Source organism: Phyllobates terribilis, unplaced genomic scaffold (genome assembly GCF_046119375.1).
Source record: "Phyllobates terribilis strain yellow unplaced genomic scaffold, ASM4611937v1 Scaffold_1__5_contigs__length_1240528914, whole genome shotgun sequence".
NCBI classification, from domain to species: Eukaryota; Metazoa; Chordata; class Amphibia; order Anura; family Dendrobatidae; genus Phyllobates; species Phyllobates terribilis.
Genome location: NW_027362761.1, coordinates 580,433,327 through 580,451,256, shown reverse-complemented (window position 1 = coordinate 580,451,256; position 17,930 = coordinate 580,433,327). Strand labels below are relative to the sequence as shown.

The following is a 17,930-nucleotide window of genomic DNA, read 5'->3' as shown; positions in this document are numbered from 1 at the left end:
CTTTTATATATGTACAATACTTTTGCATTTGCTAAATCAGTGAGTTCTGCTCCCATTCATCCAATACATTTATGACTTATCCTATAACTATCCCAGAATTGGAAGTAATTACGGGAAATCTCCTCCTTTCATTGGTTATAACTTTATTATATACATATTTATTTCTGCTTATCACTTTCTATGTCACACTGAGCAGTGGCCCTCACAGCGTGCGGACGCGTCCTGTATTCTGTTTGTCGACCAGCGATTTTCCATTTTGCGAAATTTACTTCCCCACCCCCCCTTCATTCAGAAGCCATACGTTTTTTATGTGAGGGTTTGGCTTCCGTGTGGCAAGCTAACATTTCTATTGATACCATTTTGAGATACATATCACATTTTTGTTGCATTTTTTGCTGGATTTATAGCCCAAAAAAACACAATTCTGGCTTTTTTTTCTTTCTCATGGCAGCATTTATCGATTGGGTTATTTAATTTTAAATTTTGATTGATCAAATTTTTTTAAGTGCAGCAATAGGAAATACAGTTATATGAAAAAGTTTGGGCACCCCTATTAATCTTAAGCTTAATGTTTTATAAAAATTGGTGTTTTTGCAACAGCTATTTCAGTTTGATATATGTAATAACTGTTGGACACAGTAATGTTTCTGCCTTGAAATGAGGTTTATTGTACTAACAGAAAATGTGCAATCTGCATTCAAACAAAATTTGACAGGTGCATAAGTATGGGCACCCTTATAATTTTCTTGTTTTAAATACTCCTACCTACTTTTTACTGACTTACTAAAGCACTTTTTTTGGTTTTGTAACCTCATTGAGCTTTGAACTTCATAGCCAGGTGTATGCAATCATGAGAAAAGCTACTTAAAGTGGCCACTTGCAAGTTGTTCTCCTGTTTGAATCTCCTCTGAAGAGTGGCATGATGGGCTCCTCAAAACAACTGTCAAATGATCTGAAAACAAAGATTATTCAACATAGTTGTTCAGGGGAAGGATACAAAAAGCTGTCTCAGAGATTTAACCTGTCAGTTTCCACTGTGAGGAACATAGTAAGGAAATGGAAGAACACAGGCACAGTTCTTGTTAAGGCCAGAAGTGGCAGGCCAAGAAAAACATCAGAAAGGCAGAGAAGAAGAATGGTGAGATCAGTCAAGGACAATCCTCAGACCACCTCCAGAGAGCTGCAGCATCAACTTGCTGCAGATGGTGTCACTGTGCATCGGTCAACTATACAACGCACTTTGCACAAGGAGAAGCTGTATGGGAGAGTGATGCGAAAGAAGCCGTTTCTGCAAGCACGCCACAAACAGAGTCGGCTGAGGTATGCAAAAGCACATTTGGAGAAGCCAATTTCTTTTTGGAAGAAGGTCCTGTGGACTGATGAAACCAAGATTGAGTTGTTTGGTCATGCAAAAAGGAGTTATGCATGGCGGCAAAAAAACACAGCATTCCAAGAAAAACACTTGCTACCCACAGTAAAATTTGGTGGAGGTTCCATCATGCTTTGGGGCTGTGTGGCCAATGCCGGCACCGGGAATCTTGTTAAAGTTGAGGGATGCATGGATTCCACTCAGTATCAGCAGATTCTTGACAATAATGTTCAAGAATCAGTGACAAAGTTGAAGTTATGCAGGGGATGGATCTTTCAGCAAGACAATGATCCAAAACACCGCTCCAAATATACTCAGGCATTCATGCAGAGGAACAATTACAATGTTCTGGAATGGCCATCCCAGTCCCCAGACCTGAATATCATTGAACATCTGTGGGATCATTTGAAGAGAGCTGTCCATGCTCGGCGACCATCAAACTTAACTGAACTGGAATTGTTTTGTAAAGAGGAATGGTCAAAAATACCTTCATCCAGGATCCAGGAAATCATTAAAAGCTACAGGAAGCGACTAGAGGCTGTTATTTTTGCAAAAGGAGGATCTACTAAATATTAATGTCACTTTTCTGGTGAGGTGCCCATACTTATGCACCTGTCAAATTTTGTTTGAATGCAGATTGCACATTTTCTGTTAGTACAATAAACCTCATTTCAAGGCAGAAACATTACTGTGTCCAACAGTTATTACATATATCAAACTGAAATAGCTGTTGCAAAAACACCAATTTTTATAAAACATTAAGCTTAAGATTAATAGGGGTGCCCAAACTTTTTCATATGACTGTATGTTTAGTTTTTTTTTATTTATTTTTTATTGGGGAACTTTTTAATTCTAATTTTTTATATATTTTTTTATATATTTTTTTTTTACTTTATTTTTTAGTCCCCTTAGGGGACTTGCTTGATTGCTTATACTATCTACCACAATACCACAGTATTGCTATATATGAGGAAATTTAATTTCTATGGAGCTCAGCCTGTGGCCGAGCTTCATAGGAGTACCAAGATGGCCGTGATGGGGTCTTCTGCAGACTCACAGCTGATATGATAACTCATTAGAATCCGTGATGGTGATTTGTCATGCGTGTTCACCAGCAATTGTGTCATTTAACTTCCATTGTCAGAGATTGACATGAGCATTTAAATGGCAGCATTACAGCAAATGGAGAATGCTCCGGACGCTGCAGTTACCTGCCAATGTCAGCTGTGTAACACAACCGATATGTGCCTGGAATGGTGCCTCAACCCGCCCCAAAATAAGGGACCAGAAATCGGGCGTACTATTATATCCTTTGTCTTGAAGGGGTTAATATTATGAAAGTCAGGGGTACAATGAAGAAGGATCCACCATAGACAGCTTCGCTCCTCCTCCCTCTCTGCACAGTGACCTCTGCACATGTCACCAAGCATGCCCACTAAGTCAGTAAATTATTTCTTATTTACTACAGGTCAGAATGGAAATGTTTTATCGATTTATTAGTCATTCAATCATTAGGATGTAGGATACAACATATTATGTTGCATTGTTCTTGGCGATCCTGTGAATTATGCTCATATAAGCTGAGGAATATCTATTAAGTGCGTCCCCAGGGTGATAGTTAGTGGATACCATTGCATATGGATAAGTAAGCTCCAGGACACAGGTCTCCTAGCTTTGCTTCCCTGCACTCCGATGCGTCACCGCGCTGATAAATGAACGCCATTCCAATATATCTGCGGCTGATCGATACTATTAACTGGAATATATGAAAAGTTAATGCTATTTGTAAACCACTGGGCAATCGCCCGGTTTTATTTCCTAAAAGAATTCATAAGAACGGTGATGGAAACAAAAGAATATTATGTCTTTTCTATTTTCTATTTGCTTCTATATTTATTTATATTTTTCAATATTTTATTTTTTTAAATATTTTTCTATATCAATTTTAGATACTTCATACGTATATACATTTTATTCTATTTTCTGTCATTTATATATGTAAGGTTTAATTCACAATTTTTGTTTATTTTAGGAAGGATATCTGTGCAGGTAGGAACAGTCCCTGTGAAACTCTGGGATTGTCCCATCTGTCCGGGATGTGTCAGCCGTTCAGAAGCTGCAACATCAATGAAGACTCGGGCCTTCCAATGGCGTTTACCATCGCTCATGAGATTGGACACAGGTAAGATGGATGGGTGGGTGGGTGGATGGGATGTGTGGATGGATTGGTGGGTTTTGGATGGATGGGTGGGTTGGATGGATGGGATGAATGGATGGGTGGGATTTGGATGCATGGATTGGTGGGTTTTGGATGGATGGGTGGGTTGGATAAATGGATGGATGGAATGAATGGATGGGTGAGATGGATAGATGGGTGGGATGGATGCGATGAATTAATGGATGAATGGGATGTGTGGATGGATGGATGGTTGGGTTTTGGATGGATGAGTGGGATTTATGGGATGGATGGATGGATGGGATGGATAGATGGGCGGGATGGATGGGATTAATTAATGGATGGATGGGTGGATGAATTAGTTGGATGGATGAATGGATGGGATGAATGGATGGGTGGGATGGATAGATGGGTGAGATGGATGGGATGAATTAATGGATGAATGAAATGTGTGGATGGATGGATGGTTGGGTTTTGGATGGATGGGTGGGTTGGATGATTGGGATGGATGAATGGATGGGATGAATGGATGGGTGGGATGGATGGATGGATGGGTGGAAGGATGGGTGGGATGTATGGGTGGGATGGGTGGATGGATGGGTGGAATGAATGGATGGATGTGATTAATGGCTGGATAGGATAGAGGGAATGAAATAAAAAGAGGCAACTCTGAAATAAAATTTTGAAAAAAGTGGACGTTTATTACACCATGTAGCAACGTTTTGTTCCCACCACAAGACCTTTCACAATCCCTTTTCACTGGCATGAAAAAAGTCCTGTGATAGGACCGAAACATCGCCACATGGGCTAATAAAAGTCCACTTCTCGCACAATTTTATTTTTATTTAATTCTATCAAGTGGACAAATTGAGGATATGTCCAGAAGGCTTTAGTACCTACCATTATGTATATTTGAACTGCTCCTCCACTTTATGATGGTAATTAGATAGATAAATAGATATTTTCCTGGTATTTTTGTATCATTTCCTTCCATAATTAATGTTTATGAAATCTGAGGGAAAATAATTGATAGCGATAAATGATATGAAACGTCCGGATATCTGATTTGGTTGCTCTATCAATCAGTGTAATGGACGGTTATGGTCTTTTTCATTCAGCTATAAATATAGCAGATATTTCTGGACATTAATAGGATAATCTAATAAATCCGCACATCTTATCATTTCATATTTAGATCAACTTTTAATTGTATTAATATAGTAAAGTGTTACTAATCTCACAGATCAGCTGGAAATTTCCATCCAAACATTTCTATCACGCAGAATTTATCCTTCATTTGCTTTTGAGCGTGAAAAGCTTGAAAAGATATTTAGATGTGTTATTCCCTTACGTTTTCTAAACTTATAACGTGTAACTCAGGATGTATAGCCAAGTAAATTAGATGGGGGGAGGGGGGCGTCTGAACTGTACAGCAAAAGTTGGCAAAAGCAAACCCCTACTCTGACATTAGTTCCTGCCCAGCGGTTATTGGTTGAAACTAATGCTTACAGATGTCCTCCTCTGTCAGCATGCACTCTGCACCATGTACTCTTTATAATGGGAATTCTGCTCCATTTTAAGTATATCCAAAAAGCAGGGAGAATTGTGGTAACAAAGCAGAGTGTATGCAGAGGTGGGCAGAGCAGAAAAAGTCTGCGAGGAGCAGCTTCAGCCAATAGCAGCAAAGCAGGAAGTCTGAGAGGAGCAGCTTCAGCCAATAGCAGCAAAGCAGGAAGTCTGAGAGGAGCAGCTTCAGCCAATAGCAGCAAAGCAGGAAGTCTGAGAGGAGCAGCTTCAGCCAATAGCAGCAAAGCAGGAAGTCTGCGAGGAGCAGCTTTGTAAGAGGGTGACCGGGACGGTCATTTGCCTCTTCCCTCTTAATGCACATAATGCTGTGTTCTATGTTTATATATGAGCATTCATATGATCTAATGACCGATGCGGTCGCAGGTTCCCTCCTTAAGCAGGAAAAATGGTTATAAATTGTGTGTTAAATAGAATTATACCTTCTGCATAGAATCTCATAAGCACTAAAGTTACAAGGTTAAAGTACTGCTTTAATATGTTTTCTGCTAAATGCATAATGTTCTTGTGTCACATGTAGAGATTAGTGCCTAGATCTGTGTTAAGAGACAGTTAGAGGTTAGGTATGAGAGTAAGATGTGGGCACTGTAGCACACAGAGTATGCAGTTATAAGTTAGGAAACAGTTAATAGTCTTGTGAGCAGCTTTAGTGTGGGAGGAGCAGGTTCAGTGAAGGATGGAGACACTTCCTGATTGCAGGGAGTTGGAGTTGAGTGAGGGACAGTAACCAGTGGAGATGTGTCAGGAGGACACAGGAGAAAGTACAGGAGAAGGGTGTGTGTGTGTCACAGTTTGGGAGTTGTCGGACAACCAGAACAGATGTACAGTACATGAAGAGGTCAATGTGGGAACTTCACCTTACATGCCAGGACAGGACAGCCTCATCAGGAAGGTGGATCCAAGCAGGTCAGGCAGTGGGACAGAGAATGGAGTTACCCGGAAAGCTGGCGCATTCGGCATTAATCTTCATATCCAAATCGGCGTCTGTGTCTTTCATCACTGGTAGAGTGCCGCTGTATGTGAAGAGATCACAAAGAGACTGTATCACTTGTTACTCCTTGTATGTGACTGTAGCTGCAAGTAAAGAAGTTTTTACGTTTTCAAGCTGGTCTGGTTTTCTCCTTCTGAAGGCTAAAAGACTCAACATCCGGGACGGCGAGACAGAAGTGCGTATGGAGGTATCCTCCATGGAGACACCACAACACACACACACCCAGGGACGCTCCGAGTCCCCTTTTTCTGTAGCGGGCCAGGGTGAGGGTTTAATCACTGAAACTGACGTGCCACTCGCCACCGACTGCCACCCTGCCCCCCGTTACAGCTTCAGCCAATAGCAGCAAAGCAGGAAGTCTTCGAGAAGCAGCTTCAGCCAGTAGCAGCAAAGCAGGAAGTCTGTGAGGAGCGGCTTCAGCCAATAGCAGAAAAGCAGGGAGTCTGCAAGGAGCAGCTTCAGCCAATAGCAGCAAAGCAGGAAGTCTGTGAGGAGCGGCTTCAGCCAATAGCAGAAAAGCAGGGAGTCTGCGAGGAGCACATTCAGCCCATAGCAGCTAAGCAGGAAGTCTGAGAGGAGCAGCTTCAACCAATATCTGCAAAGCAGGAAGTCTGAGATTAGCAGCTTCAGCCAATAGCAGCAAAGCAGGAAGTCTGAGAGGAGAAGCTTCGGCCAATAGCAGAAAAGCAGGAATTCTGGGAGGAGCAGCTTTAGCCAATAGCAGAAAAGCAGGAAGTCTGAGAGGAGCAGCTTCAGCCAATAGCAGAAAAGCAGGAAGTCTGAGAGGAGCAGCTTCAGCCAATAACAGCAAAGCAGGAAGTCTGAGAGGAGCAGCTTCAGCCAATAGCAGCAAAGCAGGAAGTCTGAGAGGAGCAGCTTCAACCAATAGCAGCAAAGCTGGAAGTCTGAGAGGAGCAGCTTTAGCCAATAGCAGAAAAGCAGGGAGTCTGCGAGGAGCAGCTTCAGCCAATAGCAGCAAAGCTGGAAGTCTGCGAGGAGCAGCTTCAACCAATAACTGCAAAGCAGGAAGTCTGAAATTAGCAGCTTCAGCCAATAGCAGCAAAGCAGGACGTCTTCAAGGAACAGTTTCAGCCAATTGCAGAAAAGCAGGACATCTGAGAGGAGCAGCTTCAGCCAATAGCAGAAAAGCAAGAAGTCTGAAAGGAGCTGCTTCAGCCAATTGCAGCAAAGCAGGAAGTCTGCGAAGAGCAGCTTTAGCCAGTAGCAGAAAAGCAGGAAGTCTTCGAGAAGCAGCTTCAGCCAGTAGCAGCAAAGCAGGAAGTCTGAGAGGAGCAGCTTCAGCCAATAGCAGCAAAGCAGGAAGTCTGAGAGGAGCAGCTTCAGCCAATAGCAGCAAAGCAGGAAGTCTGAGAGGAGCAGCTTCAGCCAATAGCGGAAAAGCAGGGAGTCTGCGAGAAGCAGCTTCAGCCAATAGCAGCAAAGCTGGAAGTCTGCGAGGAGCAGCTTCAACCAATATCTGCAAAGCAGGAAGTCTGAAATTAGCAGCTTCAGCCAATAGCAGCAAAGCAGGACGTCTGAGAGGAACAGCTTCAGCCAATAGCAGAAAAGCAGGACATCTGAGAGGAGCAGCTTCATCCAATAGCAGAAAAGCAAGAAGTCTGAAAGGAGCTGCTTCAGCCAATAGCAGCAAAGCAGGATGTCTGCGAAGAGCAGCTTTAGCCAGTAGCAGCAAAGCAGGAAGTCTTCAAGGAGCATCTTCAGCCAGTAGCAGCAAAGCAGGAAGTCTTCAAGGAACAGCTTCAGACAATAGCAGAAAAGCAGGGAGTCTGCGAAGAGCAGCTTCAGCCAATAGCAGCAAAGCAGGAAGTCTTCGAGGAGCAGCTTCAGCCAATAGCAGAAAAGCAGGGAGTCTGCGAAGAGCAGCTTCAGCCAATAGCAGCAAAGCAGGAAGTCTGTGAGGAGCAGCTTCAGCCAATAGCAGAAAAGCAGGAAGTCAGAGAGGAGCAGCTTCAGCCAATAGCAGCAAAGCAGGAAGTCTGAGAGGAGCTGCTTCAGCCAATAGCAGCAAAGTAGGAAGTCTGAGAGGAGCAGCTTCAACCAATAGCAGCAAAGCAGGAAGTCTGTGAGGATCAGCTTCAGCCAATAGCAGAAAAGCAGGACGTCTGAGAGGAGCAGCTTCAGCCAATAGCAGCAAAGCAAGAAGTCTGAGAGGAGCAGATTCAGCCAATAGCAGCAAAGTAGGAAGTCTGAGAGGAGCAGCTTCAACCAATATCTGCAAAGCAGGAAGTCTGAAATTAGCAGCTTCAGCCAATAGCAGCAAAGCAGGAAGTCTGAGAGGAGCAGCTTCAACCAATAGCAGCAAAGCTGGAAGTCTGAGAGGAGCAGCTTCAGCCAATAGCAGAAAAGCAGGGAGTCTGCGAGGAGCAGCTTCAGCCAATAGCAGCAAAGCTGGAAGTCTGCGAGGAGCAGCTTCAACCAATATCTGCAAAGCAGGAAGTCTGAAATTAGCAGCTTCTGCCAATAGCAACAAAGCAGGCGTCTGAGAGGAACAGCTTCAGCCAATAGCAGAAGAGCAGGACATCTGAGAGGAGCAGCTTCATCCAATAGCAGAAAAGCAAGAAGTCTGAAAGGAGCTGCTTCAACCAATAGTAGCAAAGCAGGAAGTCTGCGAAGAGCAGCTTTAGCCAGTAGCAGCAAAGCAGGAAGTCTTCGAGGAGCATCTTCAGCCAGTAGCAGCAAAGCAGGAAGTCTTCGAGGAGCAGCTTCAGCCAGTAGCAGCAAAGCAGGAAGTCTGAGAGGAGCAGCTTCAGCCAATAGCAGGAAGTGGTGTATGATACGGGGTGTGGTGGTGGCAAATACAACCCAGTAATATGCAGCAGTAGTTGGTGTATAGATTTATAGAGCTCAGAGCAACATGGAAACTTGGACTTAAAGGATCTTCAATAAAAAAATGTAATTCAATTGTAATGTCACATGACCTTTATAGACCCATTTTTCTTATTTTAAAAATTAGCATTTTGAGATTGTAATATGATTGTGTGAATAAGGTTCATGACATTTGTTCAGAAATGTAATGTCTATTCTCATTTTCATCCAGTTTTGGAATCCAGCACGATGGCCAAGGAAACGACTGTGAATCTTCAGGAGGACAACCATACATAATGTCCCGTCAGCTGCAGTATGACACCTCGCCACTGACATGGTCGCCCTGCAGCAAAGAATATATTACCCGGTTTTTAGAGTGAGTCACCTGGGATTCTGTTTACTCCTTGATACTATTAATATGTGACCGTGGCCCAGCCCTACAGACCCCTGCAGACATAAAATCTATGCCTCTCATTTACCACCATATTTTTATTGAAATAGTTTTAAAATTTTGTGCTGATTTCTGTGATTATTTCCTTATAAGAATTTGAAGGTTTTTTTTCTCATGCAGAGGTCCAAACCCCCAACATAGACATAGATTAAAATAAAACATTCTGGATGCCAACAGTCACCACTAGATGGTGCACAAGTGCTGCCGGTATACATTTATACAGTGCACTCAATAATAACACAATATGCTCCCTCTGGTGGTGGCAGCCGGTAAGAGCAGATTTCATTTAGATCTACAGTATGCAGAAGTTTTGCAGCTCTGTATCAGAAAAGAAATAATAAGAAATTCATATAAAGTGTTGATAATTATAGTTGATTCGCTTTTTAGAAGTTTTTCAAACCTGCAGTGGATTTTTCACTTAAATTTTTCAACACACGGCTTTTCGGATCTATGTATCCGTATCTGGTACTTCAACTCAGCCCCATTTACATAGATGGGGCTTCACTGCAGTACCAGATGCAGCCACATGGACTAGAGTAGCATTGTGTTGGTACTGCCATTTAGGACTGAAAAAAAATCTACTAATGCTTCCTGGAAACCATCAAAAAGCAGGAGTTGTAGAGTTTGATAGTTTGATATACCATTCTAAATAATGATGGGTCCTTTACGTCTTCATACCCCCCCAGTGTACCTACATTAATGATTAGCAGAGCACTTGTGCGTCAGGTTTTGTCGGGCAGAAAACCATTCAAAAGAGAAACAAAAGAATGAAATCCATAAACCACAGTTGGCATACCTGCTGACAGTTTCTAGAAGAGTAATAATGGATAGATCTTAATGTTGCTAAGCTTTTATTATTCATTGGGTAATCTATGTCTTATGACGTGGCTTTGATTTGGTTCTCTTCTTGCTCTACAGTCGCGGATGGGGTTCCTGTCTTGATGACTTACCTGCAAAGAAGGATTTTAAGCTCCCACTGATTGCCCCGGGAGTGCTGTACGACGTCAATCACCAGTGCCAGCTGCAGTACGGACCCAACGCTACCTTCTGCGAATTAGTGGATGTAAGTCCGTATCCTTTACTCTATTCGATAGATATTGTAGGGTTGCAGCTGGACAGGTCGTGGACGGGAGGTATGTGTCCCCAAGGTGCCAAGCTTCGGTGATGTAGGACCCGGAGAAGCAGGCTCCAGCACATATAGTGCTGAGAGGTAGTTAATGGGCCCGGATTAAACGGCCGGGTTTTACGAGCAGCTGAAAGAGCTGGGGGGGACAGCTGCTCACTTATCTCCAGTCCAGGTCTTGGAAGGCTTGATTTTAAGACAGCTGCGCCTGTCTCAGTGGTGCTGTGGGTTGTGCAAGGTGAGCGGACCTTACATGTGCTGCTCAGACTCTGCTGGAGGCAGAGAAAGGCAACTGCATTTAAACGGCTGAGGCCGTGCTGTATGGACTTGTTATTTTGAGTTTTGTTCTGTTATACCCTTTTGTGCCAGAAAGAAGCTGTTATGTTTTGTTTTCCTGACTAGTTTATGGACATTTAATAAACCACCAGTTTGTTTTGGAACCTGCGGACTGCATCCCTGTGTGAACTTTCCTCTACCCAAGAGCTAATCCTTCCCTTCACTGTATAAATTTTGTCACTCTCCACAAGGATAAACGTTACCCCTTAAACCTCAGTCCAGAGCCTCTCATCTAGCCAAATCAGTTCTCATACTTTGCACTCATGAGGGTCTACAGCCCGAAACACCGTGTCTGAAAATTGAGATTCTGATATGGCTTTTATCCTAGGTCATATTGCACGACTCGTTAAAGGGTTGATTGTGACAAGTGTTGAGCGAATTTGTTCGGCATTTCAAATTCGTGTTCAGGGTTCCGGCTTATTCACGCCAAAAAAATCAGCTCCGCCCATGAACATTCCTGATTTGCCACAATGTCACACAGATGTTATCTGCGTGACATCATGGCAAATCAGGGATGTTCGTGGGCGGAGCAGATTTTTTGGCGCAAACAAGCCGGAACCCCGAACACGAACCCGAATTTGAAATGGCAAACAAATTCGCTCAACACTAATTGTGACTTGTAGGATTGCTGCTTCCAATAGGTGGCGTTATAGAGTTCAAGTCCTCTTTTTCTCTCAAGAGGCAATTTGCATATAAATTTGGTAAAATTCCATATGACCCTTTGGCTCTCCGTAGAATCAGTGCCCTTGGTTGGGCACAGACTGCGGGGAGCTGCAGTGCAAAAACTGGTCAGTACCAACTTTTATGTCACATCCCATAATTATTGCCAAAGACATACTTTTGTCCCCATATGCATGTCCATGTACCTCAACACAGACTAGATAGTAAATCTTCAGACCGTCAAGAGAACCTTAGAATGAAAAGTTATTTTCAGATCGTTGTATCCTCAAAACCTCTTTCTGGATGAACAGATGTTAAGCTGCACAGACAGGCGACACTGATGCAGCTGGCAGATGAGTCTGTAGTGTAGCAGTACTGGAGATGTAGAGATTTGCAGTAGTGTAGCCATGCTGATGTAGCAGAGCTAAGAAGCCTAACTGGAGTAGAAAAGACTGTATGTAGCTGAGCTGGAACAGCGGAATTGTACCGGAGGAGATCAGATGAGGCTGAGCTGGAACAGCAAAGTTGTAATAGAAAAGACCAAGTGTGGCTGAGCTGGAACAGCTGAGTTCTAATGAAGGAGACCAGGTGTCGCTGAGCTGGAACAGTGGAGTTCTAACAAAGGAGACCAGGTGAGGCTGAGCTGGAACAGCAGAGTTGTAACATAGGATACCTGGCGTGGCTGAGCTGGAACAGTGGAGTTCTAATGGAGAAGACCAAATAAGGCTGAGATGGAACAGCGGAGTTCTAACAGCAAGTGGGACTGAGCTGTAACAGCAGAGTTCTAACAGAGGAGACCAGGTATAGCTGAGCTGGAACAGCAGAGTTCTAACGAAGGAGACCAAGTGTGGCTGAGCTGCAACAGTGGAGTTCTAACAAAGGAGACCAGGTGAGGCTGAGCTGGAATAACGGAGTTGTAACAGAGGAGACCTGGCGTGACTGAGCTGGAACAGTGGAGTTCTAATGGAGAAGAACAGATGAGGTTGAGCTGGAACAGCGGAGTTCTAACAGAGGAGAGCAGGTGTGGCTGAGCTTGAACAGCAGAGTTGTAACAAGGGAGACCAGGTGTGGCTGAGCTGCAACAGTGGAGTTGGAATTGTAACAGAGGAGACATGGTGTGGCTGACCTGGAACAGTGGAGTTCTAATAGAGGAGACCAGGTATAGCTGAGCTGGAACAGCAGAGTTCTAACGAAGGAGACCAAGTGTGGCTGAGCTGAAACAGTGAAGTTCTAACAAAGGAGACTAGGTGAGGTTGAGCTGGATCAGCGCGGTTGTACCAGAGGAGATCAGGTGTGGCTGAGCTGTAACAGTGGAGTTCTAATAGAGAAGACCAGATGATGTTCAGCTGGGATAGCGGAGTTCTAACAGAGGAGACCAGATATAGCTGAGCTGGAACAGTAGAGTTGTAATGAGGGAGACCAGTTGTGACTGAGCTGCAACAGTGGAGTTGGAACTATAACAGAGGATACCAGGTGTGGCTGAGCTGGAACAGTGGAGCTCTAATAGAGGAGACCAAGTGAGGCTGAGCTGGAACAGCAGAGTTGTAACATAGAAGTCCAGGTGAGGCTGAGCTGGAACAGCGGAGTTGTAATAGAGGAGACCAGATGTGGCTGAGCTGGAACAGCAGAGTTTTAACAGAGAAGACCAAATGAGGCTTAGCTGGAACAGCAGAGTTCTAACATAGGAGAGCAGGTGTGGCTGAGCTGGAATAGCAGAGTTCTAACAGAGGACACCAGGTGTGGCTGAGCTGTAACAGCAGAGTTCTAATGGAGGAGACCAGGTATAGCTGAGCTGGAACAGCGGATGTCTAACAGAGGAGACCAGATATAGCTGAGCTGGAACAGCAGAGTTCTAACAAAGGAGAACTTGTGTGGCTGAGCTGGAACAGCAGAGTTCTAACAGAGGAGACCAGGTGTGGCTGAGCTGTAACAGCAGAGTTCTAATGGAGGAGATCATGTATAGCTGATCTGGAACAGCTGAGTTCTAACAGAGGAGACCAGATATAGCTGAGCTGGAACAGCAGAGTTCTAACGAAGGAGACCAGGTGTGGCTGAGCTGCAACAGTGGAGTTGGAGTTGCAACAGAGGAGACCTGGTGTGGCTGAGCTGGAACAGTGGAGTTCTAATGGAGGAGAACAAGTATGGCTGAGCTGGAACAGCGGAGTTCTAACGGAGGAAACCAGGTGTGGCTGAGCTGGAACAGCGGAGTTCTAACGGAAAAGACCAAGCGCGGCTGAGCTGGAATAGTGGAGTTCTAATGGAGGAGACCAAGTGTGGCTGAGCTGGAACAGAGAGTGGAGATCTGTGATAGTGAGGTTGTTGAAATGAGGGCTGGATGTAACAGTCTGGAACAGCAGAGCCACCTACCAGATCAGATGAAGCAGAGCTGGAACAGTGGATTCATAATAACAGAGTCCATATGAAGTTGAGATAGAACAATAAAGTAATGGAAATCAATGAGAAGTAATTATGAAATTTTTAATTGAGAATAATTTTACTATTTTTGAAATTTTAATTTATTTTACAAAACTCAGACCTTTTTCTGACTGTAAAGCATTGGCTGCAGCATCTAACAGCAGAGTTCTAACAGAGGAGACCAGATATAGCGGAGCTGGAACAGCAGAGTTCTAATGAAGGAGACCAGGTGTGGCTGAGCTGCAACAGTGGAGTTGGAGTTGTAACAGAGGAGACCTGGTGTGGCTGAGCTGGAACAGTGGAGTTCTAACAGAGGAGACCAAGTGAGGCTGAGCTGGAACAGCAGAGTTGTAACAGAGGAGACCTGGTGTGGTGGAGCTTGAACAGTGGGTTACTAATGGAGAAGACCAGGTGAGGCTGAGCTGGAACAGCGGAGTTGTAACAGAGGAGACCAGGCGTGGCTGAGCTGGAACAGCAGAGTTCTAATGGAGAAGACCAGGTATGGCTGAGCTGGAGCAGCAGAGTTCTAATGAAGGAGACCAGGTGTGGCTGAGCTGCAACAGTGGAGTTGGAGTTGTAACAGAGGAGACCTGGTGTGGCTGAGCTGGAACAGCAGAGTTCTAACGGAGGAGACCAAGTGTGGCTGAGCTGGAACAGCGGCGTTCTAATGGAGGAAACCAGGTGTGGCTGAGCTGGAACAGCGGAGTTCTAACGGAAAAGACCAAGTGTGGCTGAGCTGGAGCAGTGGATTTCTAATGAAGGAGAACAAGTATGGCTGAGCTGGAACAGCGGAGTTCTAACGGAGGAGACCAGGTGTGTCTGAGCTGGAACAGCAGAGTTATAACGGAAAAGACCAAGTGTGGCTGAGCTGGAACAGTGGAGTTCTAATGGAGGAGACAAAGTGTGGCTGAGCTGACAACAGTGGAGTTGATGTGGAATATTGGTGTTAGAGTGGAGATCTGTAATAGTGAGGTTGTTGAAAAGGGGGCTGGATGTAACAGTCTGGAACAGCAGAGCCACCCACCAGATCAGATGAAGCAGAGCTGGAACAGTGGATTCGTAATAACAAAGTCCAGATGAAGTTGAGCTAGAACAATAAAGTAGTGGAACTCCAACTACCTGAATACTCAGGCAGTGTCCCTTTTTCCTAAGCCGTGCTTAAATGACTCGGTAAAGTGTTTGTGGCAACCTGAGGATAGATGAAACAGTCTGGAAAAGAGGAGCAACGCAGTGCTCTATCAGGGAGAGATGAGTAACACTATCTCATTGTAATAATTCTCTACAAGGAGCAGACGTGTAGTCTTGGTATGTTTCTCAAGTCCTCTCTCATTGTGCAAAAAAATCCATGAGAAGTAATTATGAAATTATTAATTGAGAATAATTTTACTATTTTTGTAATTTTAATTTATTTTACAAAACTCAGACCTTTTTCTGACTGTAAAGCATTGGCTGCAGCATAAGCCCTCCCCCATTGCTATGCTACATGTCTCCAGGAAAGTCTGCCAAAATAGTCAAAAATAGGAAAAAATGACAAACTGCGAGAGATTTCTGCTCTTTCAGACTGATAAACACTGCGAACAAATATTTATTATTGTGTGGCTATTTATTATTATTTGCCGGTCACGACTTGGACCCCAGTGACTTGTGATGGTTCCATAGTCACCTACACTGGGCTGGACTTATAGGGGCTAATAATGGATGAGATACCGGCCCCACCGGAGGAACATTTGTTACTCTGATTGGCACGTCTCGCCCTGTTTACTGGATTTGCAGATGGTAAATATTCATCTCCCACATCTACTTTTCATTATCACATTTCCCGAAAAATAACCGAGGCCGAGGCCAGATAAGGTTGGCTAAAAGGTTTGTTGGGGTTCACGGTTCTGTTATATGTGTAATATGCATCTTAAAATGCTCACGCCAGTTAATTTAATCAGATTAGCGGCTTTCCATACTTATTAGCGTGGCCATTAGAGACGTGAAACCTGGCGAATAATCACAATAATGGAAACATATGTAGTCCCCGATACACTGGATAATGATTAACTGGCGTAATAGTATTGCAGCCGTTATGGATGAGGTTCCTAATATCAACAAGCCCGGTGTCCTCTTACATTATTAATATATATTTCCTGGGAATGGTGAAGCGAACGATACACAAATGTATCTAATCTGGTGTATGCAAAATGAATGTAACATGTACTGAGATACAATGACAAAATGTGATTAAAATGTAGCCTTAAAATATACAAAGATCTTCACTGAAAAATGTAATAAAATAATACCGTAAATGGATTAATAAATGATACCGCACAGTGGCTCACCTCTTTTATTTCAGCTATGAACATAATAATAAATGTGAAGAGTACACAAAACTGATTGAAAAATTTCAAGAATTCCGCCCTTTAAAGGATTGTCCCCTACACAACAAAATACCGTATAGAACCTACCCACAGGAGAGGTGATGAATGGATGATCACTTTATGATCCGACTACTGGGACCTCCGCTGATACTGAGGAATAGGTTGGGTTATAAACAGTTATTGGAGCTGTGGTTACTCAATTCATTAACATGGGAAGGTGGGATCCTCATTGAAGTGATCGATGAGGATTCCTGCTGTCTTACCCCCGGCAATCATATATTGATCACCTATTTTGGTGTAAGTTGTCTAATGGATAAGTTCTGTAATGAGGTGGCAGAATATTTTGGATTTTACGAATCAGACACATATTAGTCCTTTTCAGTACGTGTTAGGTGACCAGCTATAGCTTTTTTATTTATTGGGATATCAGTGTGATTTTTGTGACATTTTTATATGACAAATGCAGCTTTTTTTTTTCTTTCTTTCTTTATTTCTTTCCTTCCTTCCTTCTCTTTTATTTTTTTTATAAAATTTTAGGCATATAGTTAAAAAAATAGCAAAATAAACTTTCTATAGCAACATTTTTTTTGATATATTACACTTTTTCTTTAGAATAATTTGTAATTTGTTCAGGCTAGATTTGCAATCGTAATTGGTGGTGGTCATTTATTATTTTTTTTGTTTTGTTTTGGGTTTTTTTGCCCATTTTTTATTTTTGTTATCAGACTGTCACTCAAAGGTCGACAAGACTGTGGTATTAGTTGACTTTATATATTAATTTTTTTTATGATAAACTTTTTTTTAGTGTAACTGAGACCAGTTCTATTACAGTGGGTCTTGTCACTTCACAACCTCCAACTAAAGGGATCCTGTGCTCACCGAGGCTAGTAGAACTAACAGCCCCGCTGCTGCCTCTATTTCATACGCAAAGATGGCAGAAATACAGCATTCAGCTGCCCAGCTTAAACCTGATCTTCAGCTATACACTCCCATGAGGACTACCTATCGGTAATTTACAGTGGGTGGTCCTCACCTCTATGGATGTCTCAGGAGATCAGCAGATCATCCATCACTCATCATTTCTCCACTATCACCAACCGTCTCTGTCTGCAGATCAACTTCCTGCAGAAAGATCCTGCCCCTGCGGTTCTTCCTGCAAAAAAATACCAGGAAAGTAAAGCTCCACCCTCGCTGTCTTGTTAGACAAAAATGAGGAGGAAATAAACTTATTAACCTTTACATACCCGCATCATGGAGTTGCATGGGGGTCTTTAAACTTGCAGATTCTTATTCCCAGGCAACTTATGACAAGCAAATTCAAAACTATAGTACAAGTCAGTACCGTGTTAATTAATACTAGAACGATATCTCATGTTTTGGCTCCATTTTTTTTTTTTGCAGAATGTTTGCCAGACTTTGTGGTGTGCAGTAAAGAATTCATGCAGATCCAAACTTGATGCTACAGCAGATGGGACCAGATGTGGGGAAAATAAGGTATTGACCCTACCTTCTATTGCCCCTACCTTCAGGAAACCTTGTATTATATGAGATTAAGAAAAACATATGTTAGCCTTCTTCAAGAAACAGCGCTACCCTTGTCTATAGGTCAGGTTGTGTATTGCAGAATGGCCTTATT

The 17,930-nt window shown here is 43.3% G+C and overlaps 1 protein-coding gene across 2 annotated transcripts in view; it reads left to right on the top strand.

The window, feature by feature from the left end:
* The window catches only part of ADAMTS12 (ADAM metallopeptidase with thrombospondin type 1 motif 12), a 639,247-nt gene that overhangs the window by 445,040 nt on the left and 176,277 nt on the right, over positions 1-17,930 (top strand). For both annotated transcript variants that reach the window (XR_012321927.1, XM_073681470.1), the window contains exons 7-10: positions 3,402-3,551; positions 9,179-9,322; positions 10,316-10,460; positions 17,696-17,788. Coding sequence is in view for 1 of the 2 variants with exons in the window: in XM_073681470.1 (XP_073537571.1) it covers positions 3,402-3,551; positions 9,179-9,322; positions 10,316-10,460; positions 17,696-17,788 (532 nt within the window). In the remaining variant the exon portion in view is untranslated. The remainder of the gene's footprint in view (positions 1-3,401; positions 3,552-9,178; positions 9,323-10,315; positions 10,461-17,695; positions 17,789-17,930) is intronic.